The 21,672-nt window shown below is 34.8% G+C and overlaps 3 protein-coding genes across 3 annotated transcripts; 2 read left to right on the forward strand and 1 right to left on the reverse strand.

The window, feature by feature from the left end:
* Window positions 1–6,025: 6,025 nt before the first annotated feature.
* Window positions 6,026–7,130, forward strand: LOC135611872 (protein SMALL AUXIN UP-REGULATED RNA 51-like). Its single transcript, XM_065107519.1, has one exon. It carries the CDS (start codon window positions 6,221–6,223, stop codon window positions 6,683–6,685), a length of 465 nt encoding a protein of 154 aa, XP_064963591.1. The 5' UTR covers window positions 6,026–6,220; the 3' UTR covers window positions 6,686–7,130.
* LOC135611603 (auxin-induced protein 15A-like) lies at window positions 7,093–7,464 on the reverse strand. Its single transcript, XM_065107237.1, has one exon. The coding sequence runs from the start codon at window positions 7,462–7,464 to the stop codon at window positions 7,093–7,095; it is 372 nt and encodes a 123-aa protein (XP_064963309.1).
* A 3,162-nt stretch (window positions 7,465–10,626) lies between these two features.
* LOC135586533 (glycosyltransferase BC10-like) lies at window positions 10,627–20,097 on the forward strand. Its single transcript, XM_065109811.1, has 11 exons — window positions 10,627–10,738; window positions 11,434–11,950; window positions 12,143–12,241; window positions 14,169–14,269; window positions 14,359–14,430; window positions 14,576–14,666; window positions 16,162–16,242; window positions 17,433–17,492; window positions 17,588–17,710; window positions 17,840–17,878; window positions 19,513–20,097. Exons 2-11 carry the CDS (start codon window positions 11,573–11,575, stop codon window positions 19,639–19,641), a joined length of 1,173 nt encoding a protein of 390 aa, XP_064965883.1. The 5' UTR covers window positions 10,627–10,738; window positions 11,434–11,572; the 3' UTR covers window positions 19,642–20,097.
* The last annotated feature ends 1,575 nt before the right edge of the window (window positions 20,098–21,672 follow it).

The raw sequence follows: 21,672 nt of genomic DNA on the forward strand, positions 1-21,672 counted from the left end.
AATATAAATGAGAGTATGTTAGACTCATGAAATCCTCTAATTATCCATGACAGTGGAATAATTACTATCATTAATATGGATCTATTTTATCTTTTTTTTCCTCATTCTTTAAATTCTGCATTAACATATTAATATCCTCAACAATTTTCAAAGATTAGTCTAAGTAGTTGCTATAGTAGCAAAGCTACAAGTTGAAGAAAACTCCATATTAGTGACTTGATATCTGCAATCCCTTTGCGCACGCAAGGAAAAGTGATCGAATACTATGAAATAACAGTCGGATGCCCTCATTTGTTTTCGATTCAGGTGATTCCATTTTGCCTTCGCAATCAATCATCCCTCGATGTCCGATCAATACCGCATGTTAAGAGCATTATGCCATCCCAAACTCGACAAGTGGCGATAGTTATGCTCAAGATCGATGCACCACGTCCTCTATAAGCATCACATCATCTAGAAGTAATGGTCCTGGGAGTTTCCTTTAAAAAAAGGATTCGACTAGTACATCTTAACACATAGTCTTAAACTCAAGAACTTGTTCGATCGGATTTCGAAGAAAGGATTAGGTTGGATCCAAATCAATTTCTATCTCGGACAATTAAAATCTAACTTAATAGATTAGCGCTAGAAGGAGAGCCACTCGAATGTCTTAAGGAATCTTTATCAGACCATGTTGACTAAACCTAGAGGATCTGAGTCTGAATGAGTGAGTCTAACAATATCAAATGCTCTCATATCGAATCACAAAAGTTACACTTGACATTCCGGTTCCTATACTTTCTCCTTGCACCATTGATTCTGCTGATGAAAATACCATATTTGCTCAATAGTAAATCGAAATGAGACAAAGTTAGTATATACTCAATAGTAAATCCTACGGTATTTTCATCAATAGAATCGACAACGTGAGGAGAAATGAGATTAAATATAAAGTTTTTAATCTCGTATCGTACCGACTTACTGAGCAGTACACCTAAAATAAGTATAAAATCTTCCAAAAATACTTGAAAAATAGAAAAAAAAAAGTTAGAATAGGATTTTTAAGTTAGAAATAAATATATATTTAGTATAGTTTTAGCCAAACTAATGTAAATTAGGTAAGAACAATACAATATATCTTTTTTAAACTTTGAGGAGCAGCCTTGTGCAAGGTTACCATATATTTTACATTATCCTTATATTAATATTAAATTATTTATAAAAAATTATTTGAAATGTTAGATTATTTTATATACAACTTAAACCTTAAGATTTAAATATGTAGATATGCTTGATTCTACTACCAAAACGAATAATGGGTCTCCACGGATGGTGGATTGAGTCCTTATTTGTATGTATCTGTATATCAATATGATATGTTTATCGGACTCAATCTTAAAATTGATCCCACAACATAATATATTGATATACCGTATACCATTGGTGCATCAATATAATAATAGTTGTAGGTTGATCATTATGAATCATATGTGTCCGAGGTAGCTCCTGAGGCATATATTGATGAATATAAGAACTCATACTTTCGCTACTGATATGTTGCTTCGTATCATAGTGTTGCTTGGAGAAGTATGACAAACTATCACTATACTATTGTTGGCCGTAAAATTCTTCATGATACGATGGCTGTGAATACAATGAGTTTCGTTCCGTATCTATATCATGTAGGCCCTATTGCATCTGCTTAAAATCATTCATTAGCTTCCTCTTCTATGCATAAACTCGACCAATACCTCATCAAGCTCTATGATTTGAATCATTAATGACATATGTAAAATACTACTCCTTGGTCCATTCACCACCCTCAAATTATGTAGACGAGATCATCGACTCCCTAACATCATCGCCATCATCAGTCAAGGCATTGCTATCCACATCACTATCATGTCTCTGATCGAGTTGCTGAATGCGATTGCGAAGGTATCTTATTACCCGACTCGATTCTTTCTAATAGTATAGCCGATACTACTTCTTTTCCCTTTGCCTTTGCATTTGTATATTAGGCAGATGATCGTGATGGTTGGGTGTCTCTGGTTCCTAGAGTAATTTAACTCGATCTTGTCTGGCTCCTTCCGTCATGTTATGACTGAAGGAGATTTCCTCCTTCCTCTTCTTCTATTGCCTCAGTGATAAAATGAGAAGGATATTGAGGATCTCCCATCTTATCAAGTAGAGGATCCTCTTGGTTCTCTATCGCCTTGACCCACTCTAACATTGGCTCTGAATCTTCGTTGTAGAAATGGAGGTCGATGGGATCAATTTTTTATTCTTTTGGCTCCTTATTCAGTTCGACACACCGCAACCTTAGTCGCATGTTATACTTGACATATACTAGTTTCTTCAATCATTTATACAATAGTCTGTTATGGACTTTCATGTGAATCAATATGAATGTTAACCAATTACGTTTGCAACCACTAGATCTCATTGGCGAAAGTACACAAACGATCATTTTCCTTAAATTTGGTGCGTCCTCTTTAAATTATAACTACCATTCAATTATAAAAAGATATAAGCAAGACTTTATTAGCATAACAAATAATTAAGATCAAATATAATTGATAATTAATATATATAACTTTTCCTCACCGGCATCCATAGTATAACAACATGATACAACTACAACATCGGATAATGAACTAATTATATCTCGGAATAGTTGGTCCTTCATAATAGTATCAACTGCATCAACAGTGTTTAACAAGAGTTGATATATAATATTTTTAATATCGTAGTCATTTTATGTTCCAAGAGTGTATCGATATTGAATTATCGGGTTTAGATAATATGCTGGAAGACATAATATTATTAGTAAAAAAATTTATATAATAAAAAATTAAATTAAATTAAATTACGAATTTACTTGCATTATTGATATCTTGATCTATATGAACTTTAGTCATACGATTAATGATCTGTAAGTATTAGTTGACCTTAAAATTATCTTTGAATATTTTTTTTGACCTCCTCTCTTGTTGTAATCAATATATGTTTAAGATAATATATCTATGAACACTTGTCCATATTGACCTTAAGGAGGACAATATAAAATAGTTTCATACTTTTTATAATTTTATTCATGATCTCCTAAAATCTAGAAGAAAGAATGATCTTTTCTATCTTCTTACTATCGCTCAATCTCGAATACCTAAAATTAGACCATTCCTGTGAGATGGCCATTGCCTTGAGGCTCTACCTCTTTTGTTATAATAACTTTAAGGCAATAAAATTGGTTAATAAACCAAAAATGACTCTAAGTCAGAGTATTTCACCATTTATATACTTTTACATTAAAGAGTGAACCCAATGATAATTATATATAAATTTTGTAATTGATTGTGCTCAAGCTATATACTTGCTGACTTATGCTAGCTCTCTAACATCCTTCAGCATTAGATCCATACAATGTGATACACATGAAGTCCAAAATAATATATTTTTTTCATCAATTATACTTGATGAAAAAATATTACTTGTTTATTACAATAAATAAGAAAATTAATGATACTTATTCTTGTTGGCCTTGTCCAACTATCATCAATCAATATCACCCTATATTCGTCCCATTATCTCTTGGAGATTTGATCTAATCCTTTAGTTCTGCTACCTCATCATCTAAATATACATCATAAATCTCCCTTGGTGTTAGAGGTTAGATCTATATACTAGACTTTTGAATAGAGGAGACAATGCTTTGCTAATATGGATCTTGGGCTATGTTTACTAGAATCCTATGGAAGTTGAACTATTTTGAAATTGCCTTCCCAACATCTCACTTCTTTTCTTTTGTATATGTATCATCAATCATTATCTGTTTCACTATTTGTGAAGGATAGACTTATAGATCAATATCAACAATATCTAGTACGGATCTCCTTCTAAGACCTCTTATAAAATACGAAGGCCATCATGCCTCATACTACTATTTTGACTTAAATGAGGAGGGGTAGTTAATTACCTTATATTGGCCAACCTCTGTATTTTACTGTTACCATCATGATCTCATTGCGAGTCATATCATCGATGTCTTATTGCTTCATTGTATATATACTAATGCTTTAGTGATACACGAATACCAATTGTGAGATCCGAGTCGATTTCATCATCGTAATCCTCATAGTCATCATAAACTGGTTTCTACGTAGCCCTACAGTATTCTTCTCTTGCTTATTGTAACTTGTTTTAAAATTATTTACAAACCTTCCTCGGAACCTTCTTACATTTTGCAACATCAGAATACTCGTCTGCCAAATGAATATTCACGTAAGTGATTCCTCCACCCTTACCAATATAGTCATAATAAATACATTACCAATGATGATGGTTCACATTCATCTTTTGGGCATGAGCCCAAGCATCATCATATGACTATTCTTTGGTGTCACGTTCCTATCAAATTTAAATCAAATAAGGTATAAACATGTAAAGTACCCTAGTCGATATTAAAGACATTAAATAGATCTAACATCGAACAAATTTCTATTAAATCAGAATTAAAATCACTAATCACATTATTAAATAACTTTATAAAAACCTAATTATACCTATTTTACTATCATAAATATGTTAAATACATAAAATAAACATTAAATACATAATTTGGATAAAAAATATGTCAAATTACGATGAAATCATCATTAGATACATCAATCATATAATTAACATAGTTAATTACTTACTAATTACTTCTCTTTCAACACTATAAATATGTCAAACACCCTAATAGATATTAAAGAAATTGAATTGATTCAATATCAATCAAATTTTGATTAAATCATCATTAAAGTCACTAATCATAATATTAAATAAATTTATTGAAACCTAATTAAGCATATTTTACTATCACAAACATATGATCCAATACTTAATATGCATGAAATATAAATATTTAACCTATTAAGTGTTTAATTTCAAATAAATCAATATTAAACACATTAATCAAAATATTAAAAACCTTAATTACTCCCTAATTAATATAATTCTACCATCAAAATTATATCAAACAACATATTAGACATTAAGTCATACATAGTATAGAATAGGCTTAATCATCTCATAAATCAATAAAAATCTAGAAAGAGAATATATACCTCTTGATTAAAAGGTTCTTCCTCTTAATCCTCAAATTAGTTTCTTAATTTAATTTAATCTATATATCATTACTTTATTGATTTAAGAGAATGAAAATATGAAAATAAGAGAGAGATTACGAACAAAAATGAGTTTGAGATAGATAGTTTAAAATAGTACGAGAGTAAAATGGATTGAAAGAGGAGAAAGGAAAGGGTTTAAAAACCCTTTTATATGTCTCTAATGGTCAAATTGATAGTTGGAAAATCATTATCAATTGGTAATGGTTAGTTACTATTTGGTATAGATCGAAAACGATCGAAATAGCTTTATATCACCCAATATAGGAGCCAAAAATCTAATACCACCTGTACCGAACAATATAGTACAAAATTAAAAATCTTGATTAAATATTTTATTTCATAAGTATATGGATCCAATGTAACTTTTAAAAGTACATAAACTAAGATACTAAAGCTAGCTAATTATTTTATGTATTTATTTTATTTACCAAACGCTTAAACATTCAATAACTGCACTTTCACTCATTCTATAAATAAAGAGAAAAAAATATAAATGTATTCCCAAACAGTATCTAAAACTCTTTCACTATGTTAATATCTCACGTATAAAATTTATGAGATGAGATTTCCTCCGGCCCCTATAATCTCTAATAAATTAGTTTGGCATAATACCATCACACTAATAATTCCAAGTGTTCATCAATACTTAAACTTCGATCAATGATATCCGACGTAAAAATATCACACACAACATGATGTTATGTATTGAGGTACTAACAATCAGATTAAGCATCACAAATTAATCCATCAACACAGACGATTAGAGAATAAATCTTGTTCTAATTCATGATTCGTTGTCAAAGACGGATGATGGTTCGAATGTTCTAAGAATACCCACAAGAACCTAATATAGGAATTGCCTGATGCTAAAGAAGACAACCACCTCCAGCCAGGCAACAAGAAGGCCGCCCTGTGTCCCTTCTCCTCCGCAGCAGTAGGAGGGAGGGGGTCGGACCATTTCTGCAACACCAAATCCTCCCTCCATCCCCTCCAAACTCTTGCGGCCATCACCCCAACACTTTTGATCTCTTCATTCATATGTTCTCATTCTGAACCCATGTTTCGAGCCTATGTTCTTCAATCTCCTCTTCTTCTCCTCCTCCTCCTCCTTCGCTTTTGGCTTTGATCACTCCATTGATTGCACTGCGATGGGTTACTCCATCCGGAATCCAAAGATCCCCGCAGCGCTGTTCCCCCTGAGAACAAAGAAGAACGCAGGGAGAGACAGCTTCAGACAGTCGTTGTTGGTGGACGAGCCGACGAACACGGCGGTGCCCAAGGGATGCATGGCGGTGTACGTGGGCGACGGCATGAGGCGCTTCGTGATCCCGACGAGCTACCTCCGCCTGCCGGCCTTCCGCCAGCTGATGGAGAAGGTGGAGGAGGAGTTCGGCTTCGACCAGGCCGGCGGTCTTCGGATCCCGTGCGAAGAGGAGGACTTCCAGGAGGTGCTCGACGCCTTGGCGGACTCCACGCCGGCCAAGCCGAAGAAGAAGAAGAAGAAGACCCTCAAGAGCTTAGTGAAGATGGCATGAGTCATGGCTGGAAGCACCTGTGACAGACTTGCGCGCATAGACTAATCGTAAGGCAATCATATAGACAGACTTAATGGATGGTAGGATCCATGAAATGTTTATGCAATGTCTACATTGTATGAAGAGTTTATGGTGGGAATTATCATCCATCATAAAGCTTGTGCAAGTATTGTCGATAGACTTGATCTTCTACATTTCTATGTTGTCTTGTGGTTTGGTCATGTTTCTTCTTGATCATGCCGATCTCTCGCGACACCCAACAAGCAAAAAAGGTTAACTAGAAATCAACTGTCAAAAGTTCTCCGACACTCTCCGGATTATTAACTACATCTCAAAGCTAGTCTTATTCTATCTTATGAAGATTAATGTCCATCTGCAACATCATCTTCTGAGGGAGACACCCTCAATCAACATCCAGAGGGGGAACCCCAGCAGAAGCGTTGCTTCTTCTGCTGCTGCACCACCTCCAGTGTCCTCTCGAACGCGGCAACCTCGCAGGGCATCCTCAGCGCACCTTCCTGCCGGAACCCGAACTCCTTCTCCGCCTCCCCGAGGAGAACTCGGAAGGCGTGGTGGTGCAAGTAGGTCGTCGGGATCACAAACCTCTTCATCTCCTCCCCGACGCGTACGGCGAGGAATCCCTTGGGAACACCATGTGTCTTGTGCAGAAACTTCTTGCTGCTGTTTCCGGGTGCAATGGCAAGCTTCTTCCACCTCTTCAGCACCTGTTGCAGCATCACTGGCACTGTTAACTTGGAATTTGCCTTCATGTCATCCATCAGATGCTTCTGAAATGGCTCTGGTGGCAAATGATATATAGAAGCTGGGAATCATTTAGTTACTAATTAATCTTCAGAATTTATTCCTTGTTCTGAACATTTGTTCTTTTAAGTTACCTGAATTCTAGAAGAATCAATTTCAACAAATTACTGCACACTACTCTGACTCCAAAGTCCATCATCTCTTTTGTTGAAATTTTATTCTTGTCTCAAGCAAAGAGATGCCTATCAAGTTTGGACTAATATTCACCAAAATCATGATCTTATAGTTTGTCAATTTAATCTCAATGAGATTGATATTTATGCAAAACAATGGAACACAAACTCTCAAGCATATTAGTAGATAAAATTGATCTTGGAATTTGTTTCTCCTATCTCAATATCACCACATGTATTATTATATTAGATAGACAGTGAGTTGATTTGATTCTGATGACTTTCATCAGCAGGATGGTGAAACAAGTTGTATAAATGGTACCAAATCTTTGGTCTTAGGATACCTTCAAGACTCTAATTTTGTCTAAGCCATAGAGAAGCCTACAAGTTGATTTTTCAGATGCAGACTTCATCTCTAAAGCTTTAATTCTACTGCACATCAAAATGGACTTTGTGTTGATGATGACTGACTAATTTGAACTGATTGGGAATTATATTCAACAACTGCGGTGCTGTTGCTTTTCTTCAGCACCTTCTTCTCAATCCTCATTATTTTAGTTGCATAACATTGCAATTACAGCATGTACTTTTCAACTCTAGCATTTAATATTTGACTTAGTATGGAATATTTCTAAGATGGTAAACCAATTCAATTGGTCTCACATATAACTAAACTTAATATATTATAATATCCCTTACTTAAGGTTTGATGTCATCAAAACTAAGATATAGTGAATCTCATCATATTTAATACTAGATCAATTTTGATATTATTAATCATGATATGACTTTAAGAAATAATTAATCAATTGACTAGGTCTTCATTATAAAGTGGGAATGTGCCCATCATATTATCGACGATAGATATGGTCAAATAAAATTTGAATATGTGGTCAACATAAATTAGACGATATACATGGTTCTGATACGTCAAGTGTAAAGCTTGTATAGTCTAGTATAAAATAGTATAGGTCTTATACTATGATTTTTTTATCTTTTTAAACTTGATAGTTATTGATGTATCGACATACATATCACTCTGATGATTGATATATTATTGGTATAAGAAATTATAAACATAAGCATCTATAGTCATAATGTGTTTCAATTAACTAATTGTACTTCTCCCACCTATTACATAATGTCTTACCATCTAATGAGTCATGCCAAGTTATTAATTAGTTCTAAGAAGAATAAGCAATGGCTATCATATAAGTTCTTATTCAAAAAAAAAAAAAACATAATTGGTAAAATAGCAAACTAACTCCAGAGGGAAAATATCATTACTTATAAAGCAAAAAAAAAGGATTTTCTTAGGAAATACCTACATTTTGGATTTTATACTATAATTTAAATGGTTATTTATAATAGTTTAGAAATAATATCACCCAAATAAAAATAAAAACTTAGTTTATTATAATATTTTGATTATCACAATAAAAATATTATAAAATCTACTCAGAAACACCGTAAATATTCTGAATAGACTCCTAACTTCAATCAAACCAACTACAAACATAAAAATATGATTTCATAATGGTCTCCAAGTACTAATCACTAAAGAGGCATAATATGATGTCACTTATAGTCAATAGTGTATATAATATTTTTAGTACCTTAATAAAATACTTAATAAGTGCCACTAAAAAAATAATAAAAAATTTTAGCAAAAAAATTGAGGGATATTTTGAATATTTTTTAAATTAGGATTACTATTTGAAAAAAAAAGAAAGAAAGGTACCTTTTGGAAAATACCTAAAATATGAGTATTTTTTTAAATATAAAAAAAATACAGTCAACAATATGAAATTACAAACATTAGTACTTACTTTATCCGAAGAGACCTTAGATAAATTTAATCATACAAGGGACAAGCTTACATGAGAGCATTTACCATATGTAACACTCTTAACATGCTCCATAATCTAACCTACAATTCACATCACAATCTCAAAAAATATAGTTGATATCAACAACTAATTGGCTTAATAATGTCATCTCGATTTATGCTTCTAATGCGCATCATGATCCTTAATGCTTTACTTGCCCTCATATATCTAATATCTAGCAATATAAATCTCGAATAGTCCTACACGTAACATTTTAGATCATGAAGTGTACATGATATTGTTTATAATTATATCATGTCGAACATGATTTTATTGTGCTTTGTTTTGGTTTGACTCATCAAAAAAAGCAATAACAAAATTCTACTTGAATTTGTTGGTTTAATGTAATCTTAGATGAACCAATCCCATAAAAAACCTTTAAAATTATAAGAAATAATGTATCTCAAATTTTTATTTTTCTAAAAATAATCAAATATTTTTTTAAATTATTTATCTATTTGATTCCTATCTAAATAAAAAGCAACTTTAATTGAGTAAAAGAATTCTCGTTGGCACAAACAAAGCTCTGATTGGAGCACAAACGACACTCCAAAATGTAGAATATATACTCTTACTCGCATGATTACAGGATGAATCATGCGGGCCCAACAGATGGGTCCTACGGCAGCTGGTTTCTTCGCAATCCTGACTCCGGTAGAAGATCGGGTAATCAAAGAATGGTAGAATTAAATTGTTCCTCAAATAAGAACGCAAGAATAAAGGGGCGCCGCAAGAAGACGGATCTTCTCCAAGCATGCCTACAGAGGTACGTTTTCTGATTGCATGTGAATGGTTCGATTAATGGGTCCCGGCCCATTACATGATTTGAACGGCCTGATCGAAGTTAGCCTGGTAATATATCTGTACGGGATCCCGAACCCGTCACGAAAGAAACGCCAGAACAGAGTGCGCCGCAACAATGAGGATCCTATCCAATCATCCCTTCAGAGGGACGTCTATTTCTTACATCCTGATCGTTGGATTAGTGGGCCCCATCTTATTGTGAGTGTTTGAACGGCGCGATCGGAGTGAAGCTCGTGCAATACTTGTACGGGTCCTGAACCCGCCACGAAATGGGAAACCGCAGCGTTAAGAAGCAGTATAATAACGAAACGCTATTTTTGAGACCATTCCCAGCCCACTCCCCCTCGCTCGCTCGCCCTTCCGCCTCCTCGAGCCCCGTAGAATCTCCATTGAGCTCCAAAGATCCATCTTTCCGTCGATCGGAGGTGCGTCACTACTCTCCCTTTGTTCTCTGTTGTTCTGGTTGGCGTTTTCGAGTTCTTTTGAACTCCAGAGGTTTTGTTTCGGTGGAGTTGTTAGGTCGAGCTGTGCTGCTTTATGGCCTGAGTTGGTGCTTGTGGCTTTGGAAAAAGGTGGAATCTTGTACGATCCTCACGGCTGCGTGCTTGGTTCTAATGGAATTCGTTTCTGTAACTTAGGTTGGCTATGAATAAGCTTGCAGGGGATCGAAATGTTTCCTTGATTGTCCTTACGAAAGTTCTTGCAGTTTTCTTTGTGATCTTGATATTGGAAAGTGACGAGAGAATGCTGTACGGCGGCGTCTTACTTGTGACGGAGAATCGAAGAACCTGGAAAGCTGTAACACTGGAGGAGAGCTAGGCTTGGTGGAGACAAAAAATATTCTCTTTTTGGAGCATTTTGCTCTTCCATTTCCAGTGGGTTAAGCTAGTTGAATATATTAAAGATTCGAGGAGGGTTTTCAGCTATGTCCAGCAAAGTTGACATTCTTGTCCATCTGAATAGCTTCTACTTCATTACTTCTTTGCTCAGTTAATTCTGTGAATGATCTTGCTGTTCTTATTCTTATTCTTTTGCTGATTTTGAGTCATTGTTCCTTGTTTCTTTTTGTCGTTTCACATTGCAAATGAATATGATATGTGATTTTCTTGTGTTCTTTCAGGTTCATAGTACATAAACAACTAAGACATCTATGCTGGTGTACCCTGTCTTTTATTCAGTTGGTTGTTGCTTCTAGGAACCTGGGGGGAGCTCATCTACCATTTGAAGAGTCATTGGCTGATTAATGAAGCTCAATAATCATGATCACGCAGGCATGGTTGCCAGGCACTAATGACCCAAAAATCATGCCTGCCTCACGCCACAGAGCCCCCTCAAGAAGGCCTCTATGGATCCTTGCTCCGATATTGTTGGTATGCATGGCACTGGTTGCACTATATGTCCATCCACTCCAGCGTTACTCGGCATGCTACTTCTTCTCTTCCAGTGTCTGTAGCCTCAAAGAGTGGCTTCCGCCTGTGCACAGTAAGGTTTATAATGATGATGAGCTTGCTGCTCGTGTTGTGATCAGAGACATTCTATTGATGCCAGCTGTTGAGTCAAAGAATCCTAAGATTGCGTTCATGTTCCTGACACCAGGTTCACTGCCCTTTGAAAAGCTCTGGGAGAAGTTCTTCCTGGTACAACTCTTAGCTTGGATATTTATATTATTTAATCATTTTCTACTATGCTTGTAGTCTTGGTTATTGTTTTTCTTGTTTCAAATTCAATGCAAATTAGTGAGAGCAAATTCATATAATGGGTCAATAATTGATAATTATGCATGATTTCTCTGACTTATTGACTTGTATGCCCTTAACCTATGTGTGTAGGGCCATGGAGACAAATTTTCTATTTATGTTCATGCGTCAAGAGAAAAACCAGTACACATTAGTTCATTATTTGTTGGAAAGGAAATTCGCAGTGAAAAGGTAATTTTTCTACCAGTTCTCATTATCCATAGCAATTCTGCATTTGTTATAACAGAAAAGGTGCATTGGTTGCTATAACATCTGTTAATCCTTCTAAAAGTGTTGGTAACTACCCAATCTATGTGGGAGAAAAATAATTTTACATCTGATTGCCAAAGAAGGCTTCATGCTAAATGCTTTTTCGAAATGATATATAAGCAGCTGATGAGTAAAGGTGGCATGAGCTTCAATATACAAGATAATTGCCTTTGTAAGACCTTCTGTTACGGCCAAAACCTCCATATCATGTCTGAGATACTATAGGCTTGGTTTTTCGGATGCTATCCAGCTTAAGATTATTATTATCATATAGTTTTTCAGGGTTGGCATGATTTGTCTTTTGGACTTGAATATTTGATATCACTTGCTATTCACTGTCAGAGAATGTTCTTATGTGTGGTCTGGGAGGATACTTGCTTACCCACTAATATCTAAGATGTGATACTATTCTGCTTGAAGTTCTGATAAGCTGTAGTTTATTATTTATGCAACCTTGAATTCTTTCATCCTACTCATGTATCTCACTAGGTTTGTTATGGTATCATCTGTTATGATTATTTGTATAGTTATCCATGTTGGAGCTTGTCAGTTGATGATAGTTCTTGTTTCTGCATATCCATTTCTTCCTTCTTTCTCTTGAAGATATATTTACAACTGAATTGAGAAGGGTGAAACTGACAAAAATGGAAGGTGCAGAAAAACTTTATCAAATTGAAATGCAGAAGTTTAAAAGGGTGGTCCTGTGTATGAGACTCCTGTCACTTTGTGGTTTCGAGACATGCACAATTTTTTTGTATAAAATACTAAGGGTGCTTCTGATGTAATAGTTGTTTACTTATGCGTCTGTCATCCCAAAAGGTCAATTTCTGTTTGTCTTAACTTAAGAACAAAGTTGTTAGCTCTTTTTGATTGAAGCAAGGGTATCTGCACATATTTTTTTGCCTCCATCACTATGAGTAGAAAAAGTCAACTAAGAGAGAGACTTTCCCTCCTTGATGAATCAACTTAAAAAATTATAGCATAAATACACAATAATCTTATATCTTATGGATAACAAATATATCTTTTCATAAAAAAAGATAAATATACTGTATTTTAGACTTTAAAATTTTATCTACATCTCTAAAAACTTCTTCATAGATGTGTGAACCTATGGAAATGTTTATAATGCTAAGTTTGTGTCTTTTTGGTTTTAACAAGTTAGATATCCGTTCTCTAGGTTGAAGAATGAGTAAAGAAATTTATCCAAGTGTATGGTATTGGCAAAGAAAAAGACCCAGAGGTTTCATCATTCGAACCCTTGATACCTAGGTCATAAAGAAGCAACCTGGCATGACATCAAAGGCTTGCCCTCAAGTATATTGCACTGGAATAGTATATAAAATATTCTTATAATATTTTCTCTGATGGAGACAAAGCCAAAAAATTTGCAGCCCTTAAAACAAGGATGACAAAGCATATATTTTGCATCCATTTGATGATGTTCAATTTAAAACAGGGGTCATATCTTAATTGCTATTGTTAATGACCTTAAACTAGTGAGTGAACTAATTGGATCTAACCTTGGGAAACACTGTATCTCACATTGCAATTTCCCTTTTTCAGTAAAGAAAATACATTTTAGCAGAAAAGTTAAATGTACAAGCATTCAGCAAGAAAAGTTACAACTTGTATTGTAACTTACAAGTATGATTTTTAGTTAGTTATGTAACACAAAAATTCAATTGTGAATGAAAATAGCAAGTTACAACAATTACTGATAAATTTTTATCAAATGAACAAATGCCTTCCATATCAGTCTGGAAAGAGTTGTAGTTATACTTCTGGAATCATGAATCGATGCTTACAAAAAAAAAAGGCTTTTCTAACATATCCAATGTGCATGCAGGTGGCCTGGGGAAAAATTTCTATGGTTGATGCAGAAAAGAGGTTGTTGGCAAATGCACTCCAAGATATTGATAATCAGCATTTTGTTTTACTCTCGGACAGGTGATTGTTATGAAAAAGCTGCTTTCTTCTTTTTTAATTGGTTGATGTTTTTTATGCTGAATTTTGACTGTTTGTTTATTGTTTTGCAGTTGCGTGCCACTACACAATTTTGATTATATATACAACTATTTGTTGGGTATAAATGTCAGTTTTATCGACGGGTAAAACTATTGCAAAATTTATAATAAATCTGCATAGTTTACCTTGATGAATCTTCTTTACTTTCTTATTTTTTATATTTTTATAATATAGCCAAATTGATCAATTGAACTCTCAGAGTTAGCAGAAGCTTTTCTGTATTTTCAGTTTTAAAGATCCTGGCCCTCATGGAGCAGGCAGATATTCTGAACATATGTTGCCTGAGATTGAAAAGGAAGATTTCAGGAAAGGTGCACAGGTAAGCTATACTAATGCTACTTTGCTTCATCATAATGAAATTGACACAATCAGAGTACAACAATATTGTGCCAAGATTACTTGGTTGCAACAGAGATTGATTTGTCAAACTATAAACAACACTCGACGGTTTCAAGAGTCATAACTTCATCAAAATTTTCACTCTTATACATACATCTAAGTATGTGTGTGTAAATGTGTGTATGGTAAAGTTTTACAACCCCTAATGGAGCAACTTATAAGATGCACCTATTAGGAAAAGGTCTAAGTTGCCTTTGGTCCTTTAAGGATGGAATGCCAATCCAAATCAAGGGTAGGCAGGTCATTGGGTACGAATTTTCTTCCAGTGAATTTATTGCATTGGTACTGATGGGATGAGTCAGTGACCACCCTACCCTTTAGTTGAATTCAATTATTAGCAAGGATAATTTGGTTTTTGTCATATTATAAATACATATACATATGCACATATATGTCTATGTGTGTGTGTATATGTTTGTGTATATATGCATATATATACATTACCTGTAATGATGAGTCGAGTCAAACTGGTCAGGGTCAACACATAGCAGGTTAGGCACTAATTCAACCCAAAAGCTTAAGCTTTAGGGTTGAAATTTGAATTGGTATCAGACCTGATATATGTCAAATCTGACCAGTTTGACTTGGACTAGTCATTACAAGATTACAAAGAAACAAGGTAAGATTGGTGGCAAGAGGCTACTCACAATAGTTTGGAGTTGACTATGATGAAACTTTTGTACTAATTGCTCACCTGGATACTATAAGAACAGTTAATGCATCAGTAATTCGTACTCATCATTAATGGATTTCTAACATTTACATATATGTATATGTAATGTATATGTATATGTAATTATACTTATACATATATAGATATACATATGCACATATATGTGTCTGTGTATGTAATACACACACACACATACATACATAGGCCATCATCACCATCTAACAAAGAGGCCTCAATTATCAAGACTCCAATGCATGGGTTAAACTGGTTTAATGGATACAGTATGTTGTTTTTTTTATTTTCTCTTTAATCATAAACATGTAACTTTGCATCTAATACTATTTCCCATTAGTCATAATGTGTTAGAAACATTTTCCTTGTTTGTCTTATTTTTATAGTACTTCATTTTTTTTTTCATTTTCTTATTGAATTAGAGAACCTAATAGCCTAAACTTTATCCAAGACTGCCAAGACAGCAGAAACATTTGCTGTGATCATTGTATGAAACTGAACCAAAACCAAAAAATCAGACCATGATGATGTTTTGTCTCTTACTGGAACTTGAGAGAGCATGACATTAAGTTTTAAAGCTACCAAAAGGAGCTGTACTAAATTATTGAAATTGCTATTTGCACTTACAACACTTGCTTGCTAGGGGAAAACCAACTTTGCTTGTTAAGTGATTAATTATTTACATAATATTGTTTTTATTTTATTTATCTAAGTGTTGTCCATGTAACAGTGGTTCTCAATCAAGCGGCAGCACGCTGTGCTAATTCTAGCTGACAGTGTTTACTATACAAAATTCAAGCTTTACTGCAGGGTAAGTTATCATAAAGGATACAAGTTACTGCTTGCATGTACCACAAAACAGTTGCTCTATTGAAACTTTGAAATGGATGTCATTCTGCATCCCTAAATTGTCATATTCAGTTGATAGACCATGGAATATCTCTCATTATGTCACTAAATAATGAGATTCTTTGTTATTGTATAATGTGAATTTTCTATAAATATCATACTAACAATTAATGTGTCTACTGGCTGTTCATATTCCAAATGTCATTAGCAACGGGTAGCTGATCAAGATATTCTCCTGGTCAACACAACTATTTGTTGCTTCTGACTGTTACTTTATAAGACTTTCTTTGTTTGACAAGGAACAGATTCATTGAAGAGATTTTCTTCAGTAAGTAGTCATAACAGTATTTGAAGTCATGAAATTATGGGCTCTTTCAGCCTGACAAACTTTGAGAAAATAGCATGTAATGCAATATCTGAGCCTTATGGTTTAGTTACTTGACATAGAATTGAAAATTATAAGAACAAGTGACAAAAAGAATCTGCCTGGAAAGAAAATTAATCTGTTTAACATGGCTTATAGATCTATCCAAAGTTGTATACCTCTTGTAGAACCTAATAAATCAGTTCAAGGTTATGTCTCATTATTCTACAAGGTTTTTAACCTACTTATGATGTCTCTATGACTTATACAGCATTAAGCTAATCAACTTTTAAAGTCATTATTTTATAGAAACATATCTCTTTGCTCTACACCACCTTCTAATTAAAACCATAACCAATTCTCGTATAGTTAATTGTAAAAGTAGTAGAATGATTTTCCAGGCCTAAACTACAGAGAAATGTTCTAAAGGAGATGAATCTATTCAGCATAGAGGAATATCTAATTCTTGGAATTTGAACCATTAATGCATTATTAATGAAAGAATTTGGGGGCCACTTACCAGTAAATTATGTGGTCTTTTAAGTTCATAGTCTAGCATTTCAGATTTGCTGGAAGCCACTACCCTCACATATAACTTCTGCTTCTTCAAGCATCATAGTTTGTAATTTATACATGTAGACATGCCTTTGGATAGTCAAGCATGGATTTATGGAAGTTTTAGACGCTGCCTGTAGGATCACTATACTAGTATATTTTACCACAAACCTTGACTAAACTTGTAACTATATAAAATGCTTCGGTTCTAACTTGTGTTTTGACTGTCACAGCCACGAATGGAAGGACGCAATTGCTATTCTGATGAACATTATCTGCCGACTCTTTTCCATGTCAGCATATCAGTCACTTCTGTCCATGACTCTATATGTAATCATCTGTGATTGAATTTTTTACCCAACGACCTCACTTTTTTATTAATTTTCAGATGGTTGATCCTGGTGGAATTGCAAATTGGTCAGTTACCCACGTAGATTGGTCTGAAGGAAAATGGCATCCAAAGGCTTATAGGGCTCGGGATGTAACCTTTGATCTTTTGAAGAATATTATCGTATGTTCATCTTTCTTGTAAATTGCTAAGAAAACAATCTAATTGTCATTTTATAAGGTTTTTACATTAGATTTAATATTTCACGTATAATCATTCAGTCATCAATTCTAATGATGTTATTATCTGCAGTCTATTGATGAGAGCATTCATGTAACAAGCGATTCAAAGGTAAGCTTAGTGAATCAGCTTCCAGTGTTGTTCTTTACTTCCAGTCTATGGAAATATATTATGATGTTCTTCCTTGCACTCTTAAAATATAAGGCATTTATGTTTATGTTCATATTTTCTATATTTTAGTATTTAAATTTAGTCAGTTGTTTGTATCAGTTGGTTATAAATAGAGAATATTGGATGTTTAATGGACAACATCCAAGTTACTGTAGCAGTTGTGGGGATATTGGGATCGATATCTGGTGTAACTTGGAAAGGTAGAGATTAAAACATAGGAAAGACGAAAAAATATATGTGATAAGGAGCATTAATTTAGATCAGAGGTACTGGGGGTAAGGAGGATGAATAATGGATTTATGGCACTTGGATTGTGGAAAGACTTGCTGTAAATGGAGATAATCAGGAACAATAGCTTAGTATTGTTTGTTCTATAATTCATCATTTAGATAGTCATGGCCTTTGCTCTGCTTTTGATGAATCTGATTCTGAAATATGTATATGATGTCAAAGATCTTCTTCCGTGACATCTTATGCTTTGCCAGCATTTTGTACAAGTCTGTATGTCTTCATAGGTACCTTTGTTTTCTCTGGTAGAGTTGTCCAACCTTGAATTCATTAGCTATTTCACTCTGAAATAGCCGAACCAAGATTAGTCTCTGTGACCAATCTTTGGAGGGTTCCATGCAGTGTGACACTTATCAAGGTTGTTATAAGCTCTTGCAACAAAAAGAACAACCAAGTATCCGTTCTAACCAGAAACTTCAATGCAATTACAAGGTCTATGTTAGAAGGCTTAGCTTGGAGAAGGAAAAAGCTTGTGTCAGATGAATCTTCACTTAAATGGATTTAAAAATTAAATCATTAGAAATTTGGATTCTTACAATGAGACAGTATTATCAAAAAGCATCTGTATCAGTAGAGATAAAAGATAGTGCTGGTAGAATTGATTTAGATGTATGAGTGGATTCTACTATAGAAGTAAAACTAGAATAAGCTATCACCTAGACTGTGTTGACAGTTGTCATCGAGTGCAAGTTGCAGGCAAATCTTTGTGAAAATATTACTATATCAAATAGAATGCTTCTTCCCATGAGACTCATACAATTACTTATATGCTTCTTATTTTAATTTCTTGTTTCTATCCCTCTGTAATCAACTTATTTTAGTTCACAAGCTGATGAAATCAGCTAGTGTTTTCATACATCCTGAGTTAGGACAGGTAAATGTATCCTGCACTTAGAGACAAATCATGAAGGTCTTATTTTTATTTTATAATCCCTAGTGATTTTCTGCCTTGAGCTAAATAAAATAAAACATTTCGAATTATGGGAAAGGCAATCAAACTACATTCAAACTGGCAAGTAGAGCTTAGTTGTTTGATCAACAAAGTTTTCATATGAGAAAAAGATTGAATTCTAGGGGTGGGAACTTATTCCTCGGGATCTTTACTTAGTTCTCTTGTAGAGGTTTGGCTGATGTGCTCTTGATTTTCAGATTCATATGTGATGTACGCTAACGTGATATTAGAAAATTTTTAATATGATATTTGCAATCTATGATTGACTTGCTCTTTGAACTCACTGATTATAAGACAATTTAATGATTCTTCTTTTGTTTGTATCATTTTGCAGAAAGTTGTTCAACGGAGACCATGTTTGTGGAATGGGATGAAGCGGCCATGCTATTTATTTGCCAGAAAATTTTATCCTGAAGCTCTCAATAGTTTGATGCATCTGCTCTCCAACTTCACGATCATTTAAATGGCTCACAGAGTTGTCATTGTTCGGCCAAGTAGAAGCCTTCGATTGCCATTCTCACCATTCAGTCCCAGGTTTAAAGCAAGCCGAGGATTCAGAACCATGGAATCTGATTTATGAAGCAGAAGATTGTTGGATCATCAAGGAGTTCGAGACTGGAGATCGCAGCTAACTAATTTAAATGCTGCATTCTCCTTGACAAGATGCCTCCACGGTCTTCCAACTTGCCAATAGTTTTTCAACTTATTTTCATGTTATTCATTTCTTGGCAATTCTTCCATTTGAACCGAAATTGTAAGTCTATTTAATATGTGTGAATTTATTGAAGTTTTAGAACAAACGTAATAGCTAAGAGATCACCCGAAGGTAGTGTTGTCTTCTAGCTTGCTCATGAATGGAAAATTAAGCACTGGACTTGTTTGTCAAGGCCAAATGAACAATTTGCTGTGCTTAACATCACTTGGAGAGTGTGGCACTTTTCATGCATTGTAGATAGTGATGGCAAGATTTGCAGGAATTCCAACATTTTGGTCATGCAGAATTGTGACTGAAATCTGGTGTTCTCAAACAACTCCAGTTTTATTACCATCAGAAGCTGATCGAGATGATGCCTTGGGTGCCCACAGAGATGTGACTAGGATGTGGATTTCAATTGATATCTAATTGATATCACCATGGAAGCCAATCAAGAACAGCACAAGCAAGAGACGAATAACACTGGATTTCATCAAATTAATGTGGACTTCGAAGCTTCCAAGCCAACACATGCGTACAATTGGGTGCAAGAAAGCTAGATTTTGTTGTTTGTTTGTTTTCTCTTTGATCATATGATAGGAAACAGGATGTGGATAAGAAACTTCTTTTATTTGATGTACAAAAGGATCAATCCATGTCTTCTGGTCATAGGATGTATGTATTGTAGTTCTTCTTCTTGAAGTTTGTCTTCCAAACTTCTTTTCCTGTCTTCCAAACTTCTTTTATTGGCTTCCTGCTGACGTGAAACAGGTTGCTCCATCTATTTCATCTTGTTCCTCGTATGCATGTTAGATTCTGTTGTTTCATATGAGATGGCACAGGACATAGAAAAGAAGAAACATATCAAATGGGTTTTAGTTTGATGTTTCTCTTCTTTAAATTTGATAATGGAAGGATCAGATGGCTCTTCAATCAAAATAAGATATCCATGAAACTCCCGAAAGATATGGTTAATATACGTAGTAATGCTCAATCACTTGTGCAGATAATATTACGTCTGTTAATATGATGAATAATATTACATCTGTTTCCATCAAAGAGTTCAAATGCTTTACATAGTGACGTCTCTCTCTCATACATTCGAAGGCCTGTTTCGATCCTAAGACCATCCACAGCCAATTTTAAAAAATAACTATTCTACTCTATTAGCCATCATCTTCTTCCTAACTCCTAGTTATGCTTCTGCCCCATTGAGCGCCCCCCTCCACTAGACCTGTCTTATGACGAAAGTACAATGACCCTCATTGGAGTTATGATAGAGGCATAGGCTCCGTTACTAGTAATGGAGGCTATGGGTGAGGGTGAGCCACCTCTTTTCGCCTACGACTATTGATGAGAGGGGGCACAAGGAGACATGCTAATGAGGAAGGAGTGAGAGGAGGCTACGTAGCCCCTCTACAGCCAATAACAAATGTGCAACAATAGATCCTTGCACGAGGGCTACAGGCGATAGTAGCAAACCCTCACTCGAGGGCTATGGGTGGCGCCCAACCGTGGGATAGAGGGGAGAGGCCAGGGTTGCATGTGACAACAATGGACCCTCGTGCAAGGGTTATGAGTAGAGAGGGGTAGCCATGGTTATGAGCGATGGTAATCCTCCCTCACATGAGGGTTGTAAGCAACGACGATAGGTTCCGAGCGTTGCCCTAAGGGATGTGTGCGATGGTGTCGAGCGGAGGCGATCACGATAGTGGGTTTAAAAAAACTAATTTTTTAAATTTACTAAGAGTATAAAATAATCTTTTTATGTGACCATAGATGGTTTATAAGAATTTTTAA

The sequence above is a fragment of the Musa acuminata genome, chromosome BXJ2-5 (assembly GCF_036884655.1).
Source record: "Musa acuminata AAA Group cultivar baxijiao chromosome BXJ2-5, Cavendish_Baxijiao_AAA, whole genome shotgun sequence".
Lineage (NCBI taxonomy): Eukaryota > Viridiplantae > Streptophyta > Magnoliopsida > Zingiberales > Musaceae > Musa > Musa acuminata.